General features: G+C 43.2%; 2 protein-coding genes and 1 long non-coding RNA gene across 6 annotated transcripts in view; all 3 read right to left on the reverse strand.

The window, feature by feature from the left end:
* CACNA2D4 (calcium voltage-gated channel auxiliary subunit alpha2delta 4) overlaps window positions 1-4709 on the reverse strand; it is a 169673-nt gene extending 164964 nt beyond the window's left edge. The window contains exon 1 of the mRNA XM_088676809.1: window positions 2128-4709. Coding sequence (XP_088532935.1) covers window positions 2128-2255 — 128 coding nt within the window. The 5' untranslated portion in view covers window positions 2256-4709. The remainder of the gene's footprint in view (window positions 1-2127) is intronic.
* Window positions 4710-5203: 494 nt separating this feature from the next.
* LOC148684644 (uncharacterized) lies at window positions 5204-8299 on the reverse strand. The gene is made up of 2 exons (XR_015945910.1): window positions 7875-8299; window positions 5204-7663 (listed from the first exon to the last, which is right to left on the reverse strand). It is a non-coding gene; the product is annotated as an uncharacterized LOC148684644 (long non-coding RNA).
* A 6261-nt stretch (window positions 8300-14560) lies between these two features.
* The window catches only part of DCP1B (decapping mRNA 1B), a 43786-nt gene continuing 38623 nt past the window's right edge, over window positions 14561-19723 (reverse strand). For 3 of the 4 annotated variants that reach the window (XM_035127339.3, XM_088676830.1, XM_088676829.1), the window contains 2 exons: window positions 16827-17072; window positions 14561-16109 (listed from right to left, as the gene is read on the reverse strand). In XM_035127339.3, coding sequence (XP_034983230.3) covers window positions 16029-16109; window positions 16827-17072 — 327 coding nt within the window. In that variant the 3' untranslated portion in view covers window positions 14561-16028. Of the gene's footprint in view, window positions 16110-16826; window positions 17073-17174; window positions 17326-19723 lie in introns of all 4 variants that reach the window. The other variant, XR_015951755.1, reaches the window with a different exon arrangement.

Below are 19723 nucleotides of genomic sequence, written 5' to 3' on the forward strand. Positions count from 1 at the left end.
TTACAAGGTTGTTATCAATTGTACATTTACTGTAGGTCCTTGGGACAGTGTATTGCAAACAGTGCATGGTTTGGTTTCTTCCTGATGTGTTTGTAATGTAAATAAAAGAGCAAGAGGGCTTCCATATTTACGCCTCAAAGTGTGCATGGCAAAGATAAAGAGGGCCAAAACCAAACACCCTTTTAATGCCTCAAAAACATGCTTTAGATATAATTGGGGCACATTCACATTTGAAAACACAACTCTGCAAGCATCGCATATAGTTTGGGCCTAAGTGGGGTATAACTATGAATGTCTGGATCTTCCAAGGGCCTACACAGATTATTTTCCACCTGTGCATGATGGGAACATTTCAGATGTTCTGGTGGTTCCAGAGCAGTGGAGGTTGGATCTTAGGGTGATTTCCTCTTTTTTTAGTAATGTGTGTCAACCGGAAAAAGAGGGTATAAAATTTTCATATGCCAATTTATATGTATGGATGCGAATTTAGAATTAATTGCTGTGATCTGAGTAAAAAATACAGTCATCTTCTGTGGATGATGTGGTCACATAACTTAGGTGCCTGCTCACTCTGCTGTCCAAGTGTCAATGGCTGCTGGACAACTGAATAATAATAATAATAATTTTATTATTTGTACCCCACCCACCTGACTGGGTGGCTTCCAGCATACTGTATAGGGGTGCTGTTTGTGAAGCAAGACACATGACTACCCCGTGCCTCTAGAGTCCTGTAACGCCACCTGCTTTTCATTTTTTTCTCCTCATTGCTACAAGGGAGGGAAGGCTCGGGTTGTGTGGCTAGGCCAAGAAAAAGACAGAAGTGAAGAGCTTTCCAGTATGGGTTCCTCAAAACTGCTGAAATTGCTTCAAGACCCTTTCAGACAACTTCACTCACCATTCCCCTCACCTTCAGCCAGCCAGCTATAACTAGGCCGGAGTGGCGGTGGGATAGGAGAAGCTCTGATCGGTGGCGCTCATTTTAAACCTGCTAATTAAGGCAGGGCCGCATCATTTTTATTTGCCTTAGGCCTTGGGGTGCTGGCTTCATTGTGTGACATTATGCTCCAGCATTCGCAACCACCTTTCTAGCTTTATAGATTTCAGGGGGGGGGGAGGCGCAGCAACAATTGGCAATGCACTGTGGAAGCCTTTAGGAAAACGAGGGTTTAAGACACACTCTAGTAAGCCAAGTAGGGTTGGGAGCTGCTAGATATTTTACCTGCTCACTGTACCCTCAGGTTCGGTATCAGGTATTTGCTTGAATAATGGCTGCAAGCCTCACCGTGTCTACTCAGAAGTAAGTCCCATTGACTTCAGTGGCGCTTACTCACAGGTATGTGGGGTTAGGATTTCTACCTCAATCAAATATGGTGACTGGGGGCAGCAAGGGGGGGGCATTTATTTCTGTTCATCACACAAGCTGACCTGTTAAGTCTTTCCCCCGATCTGCCATGCTGCACTCTCTGAGCCACATCTGATTCTTAGCAGAGATGGAATTATTTTCATTTTTTAAAAAAAATAACATCTCAGCTTGTCCTGCATCCTGAGGCAGGATGACTTTACACAGAGCACACACAACCCTCTCCCTTCCTTATTTTGGCACACTAAGAGCAGTTATAGAAGCTACAGCCATATACAGCCAGGCACATGCCTGGTTATTGCTGGGTAAGGTTGACAATTCAGGGTGATAATACCCAAAAGGGAGGTTGTGCAGGATGTGTGCACATTCAAAGCTGGCACCCGTTCCCTGCACTCCTTCATTTCCAGAATATTCTTGCACCAGACTATCATTTTTAATAAGAAATTTGTGATTTCAAGTGAGTAAATTGAAGAACTCCTAAAAGAAAAGTACTTTTTTGAGAAGGGTACAGAAAGCAAGATGCATGCCGGTAGGCCAGTCCCGCCGAACACCAGATTCAGGATGACCATATTTAACCTGCACTACACTCGTACATTACATTCATATCAAGCAACATAAGAAGTAAATGGCAGGATGGGAGTATTTTTGTTCTTGAAAGGAAAGAGAAGGCCTACCTATAAGATGGTGCATTAAACAGCAACAGGGGTAGCTTGGGGAGACAGCAAAGGTCTAAGCAACACAAACAAGCAAAAGGGAAGGCCACTTACGTTTCGAGTGGTATCTTTGTCTGGGACCTGGTGAAGGGCAGGAGGCAGGCGAGTGAGAGAAAAAGCCACAGGAGGCCACCTGGCAGCATCCTCCACACCAAAACTATCAGCAGCAAGATCAATTGCATAGACCAGGGATCCTTGACTTTGTTTCCTTCCCTTAGGATGGTCCTCCTGGCATCAGGTAGGCAGTCCCCAGCATGGTGTTCTGCTGGGGTAAGGGTGGGAGAGCGAAAAACGGGGAACACCTAAGCCTTCATCCTATCGTAATTGTGTTGTGGCATCGCTTCTCTTCCCCACCCCTCTCCAAACAGGCTACAGCTCCCTGAAGGAACTGGCACTTGAATCTGCTAGGTTCAAGTCAGATGGGGCGACTCAAAGAGATCCACCACCCCATGGCTGTGAAGGGCAATAATGGACATCCAACTTCTGTGCCCTGCAGGAATGACAGACTAGGAGGGGAACTCTGGAAACAGCAGAAGCAGCAGTATCTACGTAATCCACTGCCGGCCCTTTAATCCCCTCGTAGAGCAGCAACAGCAGCAGATTTAGGGAACTGGAGTGGGATAAAATCAGCTAGGATTACTCTGATTTCCGAAGACAGGCATCAGTCTGTCCAATCAGAGCCAACTCCAAGCCCACAGCATCACGACTTCAAAAATAAAAAAGCCTCCTGCCCTTTGATCCCCGCAGAGCATTTTTCATGATATCATAGAGGGCATCAGCATATTTGTCTACCTTATTTCCTGCTCTGTCCTACAAATCAAATTGAGTTCTTTGTTTCTGGCTCCTTCTCCTTGTTAGTAGCTTAGTTTAGTTTATTAAATTTATTAGATGCCTTTTTGAATAAAAAAATCCAATTGTGTTTTACAGCAATTAAAATATACAAAAGCTATATATATTCTGAACTAACAACCCTATTCTTTGTGAAATCTATGCAAAGGAAAGAATTTAGAACATGGAGCGGAAACTGGTCTCGGCTGTCTGTCATATCAGAATTTTCAGTGGCATATTATTTTGTGAATTATAGTTATCTAGATTCCAGTCTAGAGATGCACATTCATGGGCAACTGTTCAGGCACTGTATGGCAGTGCTGGGTGGGTCCAGATGCAAAAGTGGGCAGAGTGATGCATGTGACCATGTGACCTGCATTGCTGAGGTGTAGGCAAAGCTCAAGCCACGCAAAGTCAGTAGTTTCTACAACACACATCTCTCCAACCTGGTAAACAGAAGACATCATCACAGTTCAATAACATATTTTAGTCAGGCCAAATAATTCAAGGTCAGTGTGGCATATGGGTGATGGCCTGGTGCAGGACAGAATCCTAAGGGGCAGGAAGGAAGGTGTGAAGGACTATTTTTTGCTCCCGGGGTTCAGATTCCCTAGCTGACTGGCTTAATTCTAAAAGTTTGCAAGGTCAGGTTACAGTAATCACACTCCATGGACACCAAAAAAGTAGAGTACTGTTCTCACCCATTTCCAGCTGGCAATGAAGTGAAGGGGTAGCACAATGTTAGAGTATTAGCTTCCATGCAAAGAAATAAACACCCTTGGTAGATGGTTAGAAACCATGCCAGATGACCTTTTGCTCAGCCCTTAGGGAAAATATATACAGTATATACATCCCAGGTGTATACAAAGGACATTGCTAGATTCTAGTGCCAGTGTGCAACACAAGGCTTCCCTGAATCTGTTGGGTTTCTTCCTGATACCTCAAGGCTCACTAGGTCTTTGCAAAGGCCTTTAAGACAGTGTCTTCAGAGCACAGGAAAGGCTGCATATTATAGAAAGAGCCAGGGGCCCTTATCTAAGGAAGTCAGACTATTATCCACCAGGGCCAGGGCCTTTTCAGTGTTCGCTCCGACCTGGTGGAATGCTCTGTCCCATGAGACTAGGGGTCTACAGGACTTAACCTTCCGCTAGGCCTGTAAGACAGAGCTATTCTGCCTGGCCTTTAATATGAACTCAGCCAGATATTTTATCTCCCTTCTCTCTTCCCCTCCCCTTTTTATGATTACCCACTCTGGGACCCCACAGCTAATTCTCCCCTGGCCTCCTCACTGGCCCAAGTAGGACTAATTTAGTCAGCTAGCCCTGGTGACTATCTAATGTTTATTGGATGGATTTTCCCCAAATTGATTTTTGAACTCTGAACTTTATTGTTATTCATGCTTTTATACTGTATTTTATGCTGCTTTTATGTTGTATTACAATTAAGTGTTTTAAATTTGTTGTTAGCTGCCCTGAGCCCAGGTTTCTGAACCGGGAAGGGCGGGGTATAAATAGAAATTTATTATTATTATTATTATTATTATTATTATTATTATTATTATTATTATCTTGAGGGTTTTATTGGGTGGCAGGTGTCAGTCAGCAACTGATCTATGCCATGCAGGTTGAAATGTTTAAAAAGTTTATTGTATTCAGGTGACTCTGGCCATAGGAATGCATATGCCCTGTATAACCCTAATTGGACAGCACATCTATGGGAACATTCAGGGCCTCAGCGAGACCCACAACCATCAAGGTTAGGTCAGGCCAGTAGCGTAGGAAGATAGGGGCGGTGGGGCGCGCCGCCCCAGACAGCATGATCCCAGGGGCGCCATCGCGGCTCCCCGCCCGCGCTGGACACCCCACCCCAAAACGCACGCCCTGCCCGTGCGCACCGCACGCTGCCCCCAAAACGCACACACCTCCCCTGCAAGTGCCACGCCACGCCCCCAAAACACGCGCCACGTCCCTGGGGTCAGCGCGCCTGCTCTCCACCCCCTCCGCCACTGGGTCAGGCTTCTCTACTATCAAAGGTTCTGAAGGATACTCTCTTATCATTCTTTTTCCTGTTGGCTTTTAATGTTGTATTTTGGTTAAAGGGAAAATATGGTAAAATATAAGGAGAATTCCCTGGATGTTTGAGGCAAGTACTCTTTGGTGATAGAATCCCAGCAGAGATTTAAAATCATAAAACATGCAGCAAAGTAAAACATAGAAATATAGACTGTTTGACCTTTGAAATATCCCCTTCTAAGTTTCTTCCAAAGTTTCCCACTTCCCTTAGCATAGAAAGAGACCACACGTTTGGTAAGTTAACAAATGATTTACTTACAAACTCTTCAAAGGTCAGATTCATGTACTTTTCCATAGAGCAGCGAGAAATGGCAGGCAGCATAACTTGGTTTCAAAATGGTAAATGCTTCTAAATTATTTGTATAGAAATACAAAGATGGCTTGCTAAAGCCATACAATCCTTGCCGGTAGGGTGAAAGGAGGATGGTGGAAAGTGAAGAGGGTGGAAAACAAAGAATCTGGTAGTCCTTCCTCCCAAAGTAAGGGTGTGTGACCTAGCTAAGCCTCGTAGGACAGCTTACTCTATGCTCTTAACCCCTTCATGCATTAATTAGAGTTAAGCATATTGGTTATATGAGGCTGATTTATCCCAGTTTTATGGTTTCAGTTCTCAACCACTGAGTAGATGTACATACTCCCTGTCAGTCACTTCCTTTGATCTTGCTGTCTGACGTAGACCACTATCGGAACTGCTTTTTGTGTGTGTGGGCTCAGCCTCACCAGGCCTCAACATATGCAACTAGCCCAGTTTCCAGACCATTTCAGTGTTGTTAGCCTAAAATGCTGTCAGCTTTTAAAGTGACACATGACTCCACATTTTGCTGCTTCTGGAATAGACTAATGTGATTACACTTCTGTGGCTTGAAGGAGAATTGCTATTCTGTGCTGTCTCTGTGGTTGCACAAAAGACAGGAGTCATGTTGCTTACCAGTCCCTTGCTCATGCACTCATTTACAGCCCAGAGAAAATTAATTTTGAAAAATGGTTGTTGCTGCTTTGTACTTTGAAGGCTGTCTGAAAGGCTGAATGGAGGAGTAATGGTTCACAGCAGGAGGCTGAGTTAGTGGGAAGCATCCAGGGAGTCGCAATAGTCATCAGTGTGAAATCCCTCTCATTTAAGTTCGTAATCAGTCCTTTGGAAGGCAAAAGGAAAATGCATGTTAATGAAATTCAAACATGAGAAGAACTGAAAACATCATGCATAACAACAGAGAACAGGAAATATAACACAAAAGGGTTTGGGATATGATTAATCTAAATGTATGCATGTCTAAGTATCTCTGAAATTATCAGTCTGAGGAGCTCTGAAACAAAGGAAACTCTGGCTGACAGCAGGTAAAAATGAAAATTATTTCTGTATAATGGCATATGTATTCATTGGTGTGTTAGTGTGGCTTGAGGAGATTCAGGGGCTCTGTAGTGACAGCTTCTAAACTCCTCCCCTTAAAGAGTGAAATTATTTCACTACCTGAGAACCTCTTCCTGTTGCCTAACACCGCTGACTCAGGAAGTCAATTACACTTAGGAATGATTCACACATTACTTTATTTGAGGAGTATGTAAGCACAAGGAGGTACACATTCATTAGAAAAGCAGGATTGGCGATGCCTTTCTGAGGGAAGTAACACATGGAAGACCCAAGGTTGCTACCTAAAGTGGTCACCATGTGTCATGTGTTATCTCCATCCTTGTATAGTTTTGCTTACCCTGCCTATGTGTGGCATTGTCATGTTTCCTAGTCTCTGTTCCCCATCATTGGCTGCTTGCTGATGGCAGGCTTCAGATGGGGCAAGACGGGAGTCTGTGGTGAGGAATAAGGATTGGGAAATGCATAATCTGACAATGTTATAGGAAGGGTAGCTAAAACAGGTTCATATCTGTAAGAGGGACACTGCCAATAATAAACTCACGTTTACCACCACATGCTATGTAATGTGTAAAGGAGCTCTTAGCAGTCACGAAGCAAAACCAACAGGACACAATAGTGATAGAAATCTCCAACGATTAAAGCCACGTCCAGTGGCAGACTACAGAGAATGCAAGATATGTAGAGCAGGGATGGCAAACTGATGGCCCTCAAAATCCAAAAACTATTGGCGGTCCACAGGTTCTCCATCCCTGCTCCACACATCTCTGATCCAACTCTGATCCAACTCCCTGTAGCCCAGCTCCGATCATCCCTGACCACTGGCCATGTTGTCTGGGGCTGGCAGGTAACAAACTTGCCTACTTGAAATGAAGCTCTCAATCTCAGGGTCATGGGTTCAAGCCCCACATTGGGCGAAATATTCCTGCATTGTAAGGGGTTGGACTTGATGAGCCTAGTGGTCCCTTCCAACTCTACAATTATATGATTCTATGCCACCACACTAAACAATCAAGTTCTTACAAAGGCAGAACAGGTATTATGTGGTACCAGTATCGTAGTATGTAGTGCCATTTCTGCCTATTGAAGCTGTCAAGTGGGCACATGTGGGGTAAGGCGATGTCGTAGGTAGATTGGTCCCAAGTTGTTACGGGTTTGATATACTAATATACTTGAACTTGGCCCAGTAGCAAATAAGCAACCAGTGCAGATCTATGAGCACTGGTGTTCTGTGCTGACAAGAACTCACTCCTGTTAGCAATCATGCTGCTGCATTCTGCACTAACTGCAGCGTTCAGATCTAGTGTGAGCAGGGCTGTCTTACCTATTAGGTTACAGGTAGGTAGCCGTGTTGGTCTGAGTCGAAGCAAAATAAAAAAATTCCTTCAGTAGCACCTTAAAGACCAACTAAGTTTATATTTTGGTATGAGCTTTCGTGTGCACACTGAAGAAGTGTGCATGCACACGAAAGCTCATACCAAAATATAAACTTAGTTGGTCTTTAAGGTGCTACTGAAGGAATTTATTTATTTTACCTATTAGGGTTAGTGGCACCCTGCACCACGGCGCCCACCCATCGGGGCACTCAGCAGTGGGAGTCCAGAACCGACCAGGAACAGCGAGGGCATGCTGGGCGGCAGTGGCTCTTCCTACGGCCAGCCGCACTCTCTCACTTCCTGCCTGCATAGCTGCCAAGTATCCCGTATCCGCCGGGAAAACCCCTTTTTTCTTACCGTTTCCCGGCGGTCTCCCGTTTAGCGAAAAATCCCGGTATTGTCCCTTAAATCGGGATACTTGGCAGCTATGAGTGGAGGAGAATGCAATTGTTAGCAACCCTAATTACCCGGCCATTTTTCTGGTGCCGCTTGCCCTTCTATGGGCACCAGAAAATGCCGGCGCCGGCGCCGGAAGTCGCTTCCGCGCATGACCGGAAGTTGCGTGATGCGATTTCCGGTGGCGCTTTGCCCTTCTATGGGCATCAGAAAATGGCGGCGCCGGCGCCGGAAGTCGCTTTTACGTGTTTCCAGTCATGCGCGGAAGTGACTTCCGGCGCTGGCGCCGCCATTTTCTGGTGCCCATAGAAGGGCGAAGCGCCACCGAAAGTTGTGTCACGCAACTTCCGGTCATGCGCGCGCTGCTGATCCCGGATATTTACGACCCGGACTTGGCAGGTATGCCTGCCTGGGAGAGGGAGAGGAGGAGGCGGCGGCGGCACACAAAGCTATGCAGCGCCCTTCTCCCTCCTGCCCTCCCCGCAGCAGTAGTGGGATTGCTGAGGCCCGCACGGCAAGCAAGCCATGAGCTGCCCAGTGCAGGGGACATGGAGGACGGGGAGGGGGAGGGGCACTGAGAACGTCACCCCCACCCCTTCTGCACCACGGTGCTGGATATGCTTAAGATGGCCCTGAGTGTGAGTCTTCACCTAACTCGGCATGAGCAAAAGTAATGTAACTCACAACAATATCTGTCAGAGGGACTCCGTACAGGGAGCCTCCCCTCGTCATCCTGACCAGCACTTCGCCTAGTGACAGCACGAGCGAGTCAGGAGGAGGGAATGAGGAAGAGAGCGGAATGGAGAGAGGTCTCAGTGAGGTGTCTGAGCCCTGGCAACGCTATGGGGAACAGAGTGTGCAGGAGGGGCTCAGAGATGTGTCAAAGCCTTGGCACCGCTCTGGTCGAGGGTCAGCAGATGAGGGGCTCAGCGAGACGTCAGAGCCCAGGCACCACCCCAGCCAGCAAGAGGGGAGACCTCTTTTCCCGGTGCCCGAATTGAGGCGTGTGCCCGTACGTAGGGTGAAGGGGCGGCGTTTTGGGGTGCCCAGGCTTTTATGCTGGCCGAAAAGCAGACGGCAGCCATTCCCGGGTTCTGAATCGGACTAGGCAGTCATGTTTTCTGCTATCTCTGCACTGTAAATAGTATGCACAATAAAACTCTTGAAGACGGAGTGGATGGAGCGTCTTTACTTGAGAGTAGCCGCAACAACCCCCTGACAGTACCCATCCATTCTTCCCTCACATATACAGTCAGCTTTTTAATAATTACCAAAAAATAGAGAGAGGTTTAATCATCCCACCAGTCACTTTTAGAAATAAAAAAAATGCTAACAGAACTCATTTATTGATTCTTCTTCCCTACCATTCTTTTAAAAATCAGATTACAAATGAGAACATTCTCTCTGACAAAATGTTCTTCACATGTTTCTGACAAACGTGAAAATAAGCTTTGCTGGGCCCAATTACTGAGTCTTGTGCACTCTTAAAACCAACTGTATTGTGACCATGGACAGACCAAAATGCCTTCTCCTGACCTGAGGAGTTTCTCCTCTCAAGACCTCCTACGGTAAGTCTTGTCACCAAATTCTAGCTGGGAGTCTCCTCATAGTCTTAAATGCCACCTCTCTGATACATTCTGCCTCCTACCCACTCTCACGTTGGACCTTTACATGTTTGCTTAGAATTGTCACATTCTTATTTCAACAAACTGAATTCAAAGCCTTACCCATAAGAGCAAACGGCATACAGCATAGCAATTTTTGGGCTGTGAGGGTCGGTTTTGACCCACTGCATCCATTATGTCCTTTTTTTTTTGCAAGTTTTGGGGGAAGAAAACGAAATGAAATAGAACCCTCTAGTAAAAACAAGATATATTTACCGTAACATATAATTTACTATTTTAAAACTCTTGGCTCATTTTTTTATTTTATTATTGTTGTTTTCTGATAACTGTATGATTTTCCTCCAATTTATGAAACAAGCCTCTGTGAATTCATACCAATTAATACCCATTGGTAGGTGCTTCCACCACTATTGTCTAAATTTAGATTTGCTTAAGCAGTCCAGGATAAGGCAAGCATTTTCTCACCTGAAGCATTTTCAGCTGAGGATATCCATTGTTATTCTTAGCAGCAGCAGCAGGATGCCCAGAGAGCAAAAAGCGGGAGGGGGAGGGGAAAACACCAAGCACAGATCTGAGAGAGTAAAGCAGCATTTTCCATCATTAACAGAATTTTTAATATATATATATGTATTTAATAGAGCAGATGTTTCATTTTTTTTCTCCCTTTTTGTCGGGTAAATGGCAGCTTCCTCCCTGCTTTCCACATGCTGTTAGACAGATTCCCTCCTCTCCCTCCCTGCTGAATCATTTGCTCCCCTCATCTAACAGCTATGCAAAGTGCTAAACCTAATCTTTTCACTTCATGTCAATATAACTAAAAAAGAATTTGATTGCTAAGGGAGAATGCATTAAAAAAGAACGTAAAGGAAATAGATTAAGGTTCACTATATGGTAGCAAAATAGATCTTGGGAGGGAGAGAATGAAATTGTGTTTACTTAGTGTTTCTGGGCCTGGCATTAGGGCAAGTGAGGAGCATTTTGTGCCATATTGGGCAGCACCTAAATGATGTAAATAAGGTAATGTATTATGATTTATGTTTACTCCCGTGGAGAGATGCTTGTGGGATTTTCTGCTTCAGCATCCATCTGCCTCAGCTGCAATCTTATGCACGCTTACTCCGGAGTAAGCCCCATTGAACACATATGCTGAAGAAGCATTCATCTGTGATCAAGTTCCAGGAGTCTCTCCCCTCAATTACCAAGGTACTTTTGCATTCACTGTGCACCGCTTTTCTTGATGTGCAGCTGTGAGCGCTGAAGATGTGAAAGTTGAAAAATGAGGAAGCTAGACATGTTAGGGGTGTGTGTGTTTTAAGCACTTAAATGACAAGCAGTGCCAGGGATAGTGCATAAGGGTGCAATGCACTCGGTTTCATTTCATCCTATACTGTTGAAGTATCACTGTGTCTTTTATCAATTTCTGATGAGTCAGATACTGACTTTTTATGTAAACCACTTATAATTTTTCTCTTAGTAGCTGCTCATCTGACAATCTCACAGGGCTGGAAGGAGTCCTTTGGTTGTCTTTAAATATTTTGTTCAATAATGTAATATTTATTATCATTTATGATAAATTGTATTCTAAAAGAGGGGTATCTTGGGGTAAGCTAAACCTGTAGGTTTTACTGCTCCTAGCTCAGAACCAAGAACATACTCAGGAAAAGGCACATCAGCATTCTTTCCTCTCAATCTCCAGTCACACTTTCTATTTTCCATCAAATCCCTTATTAGTTTAGTCAGCTGCCAGTTTTCATACATGACCCATCTTTTTCTGCATGGGGCAATGTCTGCTTTGAAGGGAAATGTTCACATAGATTTACTCATCTTCTTCTTTTGAGCCCCATTGAAATGCCTTAAAGGATTGGAGCAGGGTTTTTTTTTTGCTGTGCATTGGAAAAACATGGAATCATAAGGTTAGAAACCCACTGAAGCACCCAAGGATGATGTTAACATCATGAATGTGAGCCAGAGGTTTCTTCTGCACTTCTGATTGTTGAAGCCTGCAATGTGCTGTGCAGTTGACTGACAGGGCTTGAAGTGTGCTATGTATGGGGCTTCACAATGCTTTGCAAGACCTGACAACCAGCAGATCGCGGGTGCATTGTGTGTTGTGCCTTTGCACACATGGTTTGATTTCACAAACCATGCAGGCAAAAATGGGTCCCCTGACATTATGGTGATGTCTGATAAATGGCAGGTGTGCAGCGCCACCCACCTGTCAAATTAGGCCTGGTCGTTCTCTGCACATGTATGCATTGGACTATGGCATAGAGTGACAGCTTTAAGCTCAGCTTGCTTGGGCAATGTCAAGAAGTATCCGGATGTTCCATAATGAGCCCCCTTTTTCCCCAGCCACTGACTGAAAACCACTCTGCTTGCTAAATCTGAAAATCCACAAGAAAAAAAAGCATTACCTGTCTTCCCTGGTGTATTGTACAAAATGGATATTATAGCCTGACAACTTCTAAGCTACTTTACATCTGCAGAGGAGCCAAGATGCCAGAGCAACCCGGCGCTGATCCATTTTATGCATGAATAATAATCTTGATAGAACGCTGATCTGCAGAATTACAAAAGGTGTTTAAAACTCTGATCTTCCTTGTTCACTCTCAAAGGCTGTGTTCAGTAAGGGAATGAAGAATAAATCAAGGAGAATGCAATAATAGCTGAAAACAGACAAGCGTTATCCAGCAGAGAGCTCCTGCTTGCATAATTTAGACAGGCAACCCCCCTACAACAAGGCTTTCACTATAAATAAATTCAGATTTACTTGTTTGTTTCAGCCATTGGGCACAACAACAAAAAAGTACATATTTATGATTCGAACAGCAAAATATTAAAACCAGGACACGGTATGATGGATGATAAATAAAATCAAGCTCAGTAGACTAAAAAGAACAGGGTCTTAAGGAAATAATAGATTGATGACAAATGAAAATAATTAACTTGTCAAACCAGGTCAACCTGAATAACAATAGATAATATAATGTGCATTCAGAAATGTATTTGCATGATCTGGCCACAGCAAGATCACTACTTCTGAATCATTCAGAATTTGCTAAGATCTTGTTAAGGAAGGTTGGGACAACCCCTAGTGGAACATAGGGTATCTATGCACATCATACAATCAACTTATTTATTTGGCACACTTACACTTAACCCTTCCTCTAAGACGCTCATTCAGTGAGATAGATTTCATAAATTATCACATATACAATTTAAAGTGTACTGTGTACAGTACTTTAAATTTTTTACCTTATTTTCTTTACATCTGTGTGAGGATTTAAAAATTGAAGTTGACAGCCGTCAAGAAAGCAAGAAGTGCTTGTACAGTATTTGAATTCAAATGTCCTTGTGCAAAATCCAGAATCCATGAGATTGGAAGCAGAAAAATAGTGAGTAAATTGCACTAGTCAAAACACCATAAAGCAAACACTTAAAGCAATGAAGCCTGTTTTTTAAAATGAAGTTTATAAATAAGGTAGTCTGGAAAATAACCAGGATGCTTTCATAATGAATTGTAAATATTCATAACCAGGATGCTTTCATAATGAATTGTAAATATACTGACATAAATGACATTAAAATCAGAGATGCTGCTTTAATACTTCAGACATTTCAGTGCCATCCTCATAGTTTAATGTACAGAGCCTCACAGGAAATGCAACACATACTAAATGTTGAGAACCAAGACATTAAGCAAATAAACTTTCCCAGATCATGCCTGTCAACCCAAGCAGCAAAATCCTGTCATCTGAAATTAGATTAATTTCATGCCACTAGACTTCCCAGTTCTGAAAACCTGGTGACCAACTTCCTTGGCAAGCGTAGAGATGTGTTGGGCCCAAGACGGCAGATGGGGTCCAATTCCAAGAGAAACGGACAAGGGTTAAATGGGCAGAAGACTGGCTGTAAGCAAGGCAATCTGCTTTGCAACTCAGTGCAGCAAGTTGCTCAGGTGGAGGTGTTAGCTTAGAAGGAAAGGTTTTATGGCACATGGTGTGACTTCACTGGCTTGAGAAGTCAGCTGAAGAATGGAAGAGATTCAGCAAACTATATATAGAGGAGTGGGATATTATGGGAGCCTGCAGGTCACTCGACTTTCTGGCTTTGCTGTAGCAGGTCCCAGTACCTCAGAAGCAGCTTCTGGCTGAATCAAAGCACCCCTTAGCTCCTTCCTCTTGACAAATTACTGGCATTACACCTCTTTGTATCATCCCCATATCCAAAATTACTCTGGCCAAATCACCCAAGACCCAGCCAAGGTCCCTGCCTTCATAGAATCATAGCATTGGAAGGGACCATAAGGGTCATTTAGTCCAACCCCCTGCAATGCAGAAATATTTGGTCCAACGTGGGGCTCAAACCCACAACCCTGAGATTAAAAATCTCATGCTGTATCAAAGTCCTTCATAGTCTTGCTTCATTACCTCTCCACTTTTGTAACCCCCAAAATGCCTAGGACTCTGCCACCCTCAGCCATCCAAAGGTCTCCTGCTGCCTCAAACTACCGTATTTTGCTTTTTCTCCCTTTCTTGCCCCTTGTGCCAAGCTGAATTCTAGAAGCCTGTTGTGATGCTAATGCTCTTACATGACAAAAGCAGGTGCATACAGTAATCGTATTTGACAGATCTAAACTAAAAAGGCTACACTTCACCCACCTTTTCATGCAATTCTAGTGCCTTGCACTAAATTACGAAACATCTTGTGCATTGTGCTGTACTTAAAATCTAATGCATTTTTGAGGAAAGTTAGAGTCAAATTTAAAAACCATAAAGCTGTAAGGTTTTCAATTCCAGATAATAAGACGAATCCAACACATAATCTGTGTAAATACATTTTATTTTCTTTACAAATGGGTAATTGAAACTACTGTCCATCTCCTGATAGAACAACACAGTGGAAATGAAACCATTCATTCACATTGCTAGTTTTAACAAAATGCTTAAAAGTAATGCAGTCATCCCGGAGAAAAGCACACAGAGAAGTTATCACAGTCTAATGAAGGCCTATATCTACATCAAAGGGAAAAAACAGCTAGAAACAAAAGACTCTAAAGAGTTATAATGTAATCATCTGCTCCTTGCTATGAATGTTCTGGTCACAAAATAGAAAAATATCTGCTTACAAAATGAAGTTTTTTTTTTTTAAAGAGGAAAACCACCTCTTTCCTACATAGTAGTCTTCATGCAGAGAATTTGGGGTGTGTTGCAGGGAACATATTCCAGTGATTAATGGGAATCTTAACAATGCCTAATGATTTTAATGGGGATTTTGTTCCTAGTTTTCTCTAGATTACCTCCCTCTTCTGCATATTTTTTTAAGAATAGCTGATGTATTTCCCACAAAGCAGAGTCGTAGAAGAACTGACAGGGATCAGCTTCCAAGAAAGGAAATGGTATGCAGACTCCTATCAGATTCTTGGCATAGACAAGTCATTTTGCAGTGACTGACTCTTGGTTGCAGACCCTTCCCACGTTATCTTTTTCACACAACTCTGGCATGTAGGGGGAAATTGTAACATGAGAAACCAATCTCCTGTGAGCAAGTGACATTCCTTCCAAAGGTTAATGGCAGCCTCTGTTGTGGTTTTTCTTTTTTTTGGGGGGGGGGGTGTAGTAGAAGTGGAGGTGGCATGAATGTTCACGGCATACACATTCACTTCTTTGCCATCAAACAGGTTTAAAAACAAAACAAAAAACCAACATACAAATTGTGTGAACAGAGACAGTAGAGGGATGGATGTCCAAATCACCCGGCAATGACGACCACAATGTTATTTTTAGCTCTTTGAAAAGCTATCTGCTTTCCCTAGCCACAGCTTTCACAATAGCTTCAAAGTTTTCTACTATAGTCCAAGCCTGCCACCTGGTGGCCACCAGCAAGTACCATCCTTTGTAAACAATGCCGAGTAGTAACTTCCACCTATGGTAACTAATGATTCCAGCAAAGTACCTAGGCAACTAACTGCTAATATTCTTCTTTTAAAAAACACACAAAACAGATGTATTATTGAAGAGAAAATATAAATCTTTATACATGCTGGTATCCAGCCTACATAAGAAAAACACTATAAAGGTATCTTAAGTCTGTTGTCATACTGTGACATCACCCTACCCTCTGGAAGGCACTATCTGTTCCCACCCACTCATTCCTCAGCAGAGCACAGACTAGCCAGCAAGCATCATTTAAAGCTATGCAGAAAGCCCAAAACCCCTTGTTTTGTTTGACGGTTTTTTTAAAAAGTCAAGTTCAGGATATGAGATACATTTTAATTTTAAAAAACAAAGTTTCACATGGGTTTTTTCACTGCTGCTTTTCTCACGCTGACAAGGTACGCGTCATAGATGATGTTTAGGAAGCTGTCATCATTCTAAAGGGGGAAAGGCATATACTTTGTTAATAATATTAATTTAAAACCACAGAGAAATCATTGTGTTCATTAATGCTCTGGGAAACGCAAATTTAGATCCTATGAAGCCCACTGAGTGATCTTGAGCATGCCACCCACTGTCATCCTAATTATTCTCCTGGGTTTTTGCTGAGGCTAAAATGTTGTTCTAAGCAACTTGGAGCAAAGGCAGGATAAAACTACTTCTACAGTCAGTGGTAGCTCTAAGCAGGATCCCCACTGCTGGCTGTCAGAATGAACAACATTTGGGAACAGATCAGCAACTTCCAATTGACTGCAGTGCATAGGAAGCTGATTTGTTGCATCTAACCTGTTTCAGACCTTGTGAGAAACTAGAGCTGCTGTCAATGGCCTGGGCTCTAGCTACTGACAAGACAGCTGCAAATCGGGGGCTGGTTTTTTTCCAGGGCACACAGATGCCTAATTGTAGACTTACAATATGGTAAGTCTTACTTTCATAATAACCAAACTGGATCATCAGCCAACTTGGCAAAATGGAGAAGTAACCTGTGTAACAGAACAAAACACTCAGTTGAGGATTATCTACACAACAATGTTGTATGCTTACTGGTGACAATTCATTCCAACTCTCCGCTCACTCTTATCTCCTAGGGTGACAGATGCAAATAGTTTTTAAGAGAGGATAAGGAAAGAAGAGAAATGTAATGGACGCTTTACCTGGATCAGATGTAGTAACGTTTCCTGTAGTTGTAGCTTTGTCAGTGAGCTGCTGTTTGCAACAACTGCTTCTGGGTTCTGCACAGACAAGTTGTTAGTGGAACTAGAAACAGCTTCTTGGTTCACAATGGGCAGCCATCCACCTTCACTTGGCTTTGGAGGTGCTGGGGCAGACTGACTGAACACCATCGGGGACATCAGTAGTGAAGGAGCTACAGTAGCAGGAATTCGCTGTGGTGAGATGACCTGCTCATCATACACAAGGACATCACATTAAATTACACGTCAACCACAGCTATACAAAAGAATCTGAGGTTGCATTTAAAAACTTTCTGGCAAGCAGCTTACTGCGTTTCTGGAAGGTGAACTGAACCCTGCTGGAGCTGGCAGTCATCCTAGCAAGGCAGAAAAATACTCCTGGGTTGAAGGTAATAGGGTCACTTCCGGTTTGATGTGCCACCAAGCAGAGAGTTGAGGTGGCTCTTGCAGCCCAGAGAACCTGGATAGCCATTGTGAAAATAGTGAGATGGCGCCAAGGGAATGGACCCAGAGCCAAAGAAACGACCCAAATGGAGAAAGGCTGCTTCTTGGAGACTGAATCATCTAGACATAGGTTATATGTAAGAGGGCGGACAGCTAGAATTCAGAAAAGCCTGAACAGTTTCTCAACCAGAAGAGGCAAAATAGATTCAGTGTTGCAGACCCATGTGTCAAAACTGGGTTGTTGCTGCAGCCCGACAGAAAAATTATGCCAGTTCTGGCTTCTGTTGTCACAGCAGTGGTATGACCTGCCAGCCCTAAATGGCCAAAAAGCTATGCTTGGGGTATGTATGTATGTGGCAAAATTTCCCATGCAGATCTGAAATTGGCCAACTAATTCCTTGGGTGGAGGGCAGCCCTTTAAGTCAGGAGGGTTGTCAGGTTCTGGCTGAAAAAAAGACCCCATATTTATTTGTATACACATACTGCCCCCCCTCCTGATCGTGTTCAAGGCAGCTTACAGTTAAAAACAAGAACTGCACAAAACAGAAAATTCAGTCATCAAAACACAATGAAACATTGATAGAATTAAAACTATAAACATATATAAAATCTGTTTAAAACATACCAATAATTACAATAAAAACAGCACGGCACCAGCCCTTTAATTAAAATTTGGACCCAGATTCACCCTCCCTACCCTGATGTTTCTCTTCTAATGATTTCATGAGGTTTTAATTTGTTTATACAAGACAGTATCTGCTCATGCAAAGCCAAGTGAGGATTTAAGCAGGGCCTGCGCTACAAATTGGTGAAAGGTTGCTGCACTAATGCATTCAGTTGCTTGAGTTCAAGATTCCAACATTAAAGCTAAATTAAATAGATGCTGGCAGACAGGAAGAGACAGTACACTGACGATTCAGTTGCTGAGTCTCGTCTTTGCTAAGCAGTGTGATTAATTAGAAACCATTAATTCATTTTATCTAATGGTTGGGAGAACTATATATCACCTGTAGTTATACATTTTGGCAGCCCCATACATTGTGAACAAGCAGCCTGTTTTGAAGAGCAGATTGCGTATCGCTCCACATTACCACGGTCAGCAAGGTCTAAGGCTTCAGTCTCTAAGGAGGGGAAGACTGCAGTGTAATCCCACACATGTGTATAGCAGATTTGCAAGCTTCTGTTGACAATGGCCATGCTTTATTAAAGGAAAGTAATACTTGTATGCAGCTTAAATAGCTGGATAAGCCTCTCTCCTCTGCCCCAAAGTAGATATTTCAGAATGTTATTTTTAGGGAATTCCTTCAAGGCCTAGGCTTTAATTATGCTTGAAGAGACTAACAGTCATGGAATGAAACACTTTATTATAACAACTTGGGCTGGAGGCAGGTAATAATTTTAAAGAAACTGGAAATAGCATACATGCATAACCCAGATGCAGATGTAATGTCCCTGTTCCTGTTCCCAAAAAAAGTAGACATCCTTCCCCAGCAGAGAAGACTTCCTTGTTTGTTAAATGGGCTTTCCTGCGATGTCTGACGCAGGAAACTGTGGTTTAAGTACTCCTTGCAGACCAGGCTCAAATCTGTGATGTGCTTCCCACAGGAATTTGATTGACCATTGTGAGGAACAGGATACTGGACCCATTAGGGCTTTTCTTATATTCTTACAAATAAGGAAATATTTGCAGCTGGTCATGATAGGAAGAAGGTGTGCTTCAGCCCATCCTTATTTCTACTCCACAAACCATATTTATTAGTAATTGGGAAGGTCACATTTGAATACAGACCCCTTGTCTGCATGGAAAGCACAAGTGGAGGTGTTGTTTGACTTCCCTGACCCACAGGAGTCACTGGGCCTAAGTGGCTGCAACAAGAAAAGGGAAGAAAGCCCCACTGCACAGACAAAACTCCAATGGTGCTTTGGGTCCAAACCATAGTCCTGTTGTCTGACTCTAAACTGGTTTTTTATCAGAGCATGCCACAAGCAGCAATTCTACCTTTAAACCACCTACTTTCAAGATCTTCCTCCAATTTTCTGTCCTTTCCTCTTATTTTGGTTGCACCTCTTACAATTAATACAGGTTTGGGAAAGCCTTCCTATCAACTTTTTTTTTGTGAAAAATCATTTTCTCTGTGCATAGTTGAAAGGTATGCTCTTTGAGCAGCTCAGACTTGATCAAGCCTGTGTTTTCTTTGGGTTGATTCAAGTACTACTGTGTTCTGCTTTTCCTAATTGCTTTCCTAACAAGTATTTCCCCTCCACTGAACCTTATACTGCAGATTACAGCTTTGAAGCCAGATGGAGATGCATCACAAGCCAAATCGAAATGAAACCAATAATATGTCGGGTCTACTGCTGAGGAAGTACAAATTGCAGATTCCAGTTACTGAAGGAACTTATGGCGAGTCCTT

This window comes from Zootoca vivipara, chromosome 9 (genome assembly GCF_965207765.1).
Source record: "Zootoca vivipara chromosome 9, rZooViv2.hap1.1, whole genome shotgun sequence".
In the NCBI taxonomy this organism is placed as follows: Eukaryota; Metazoa; Chordata; class Lepidosauria; order Squamata; family Lacertidae; genus Zootoca; species Zootoca vivipara.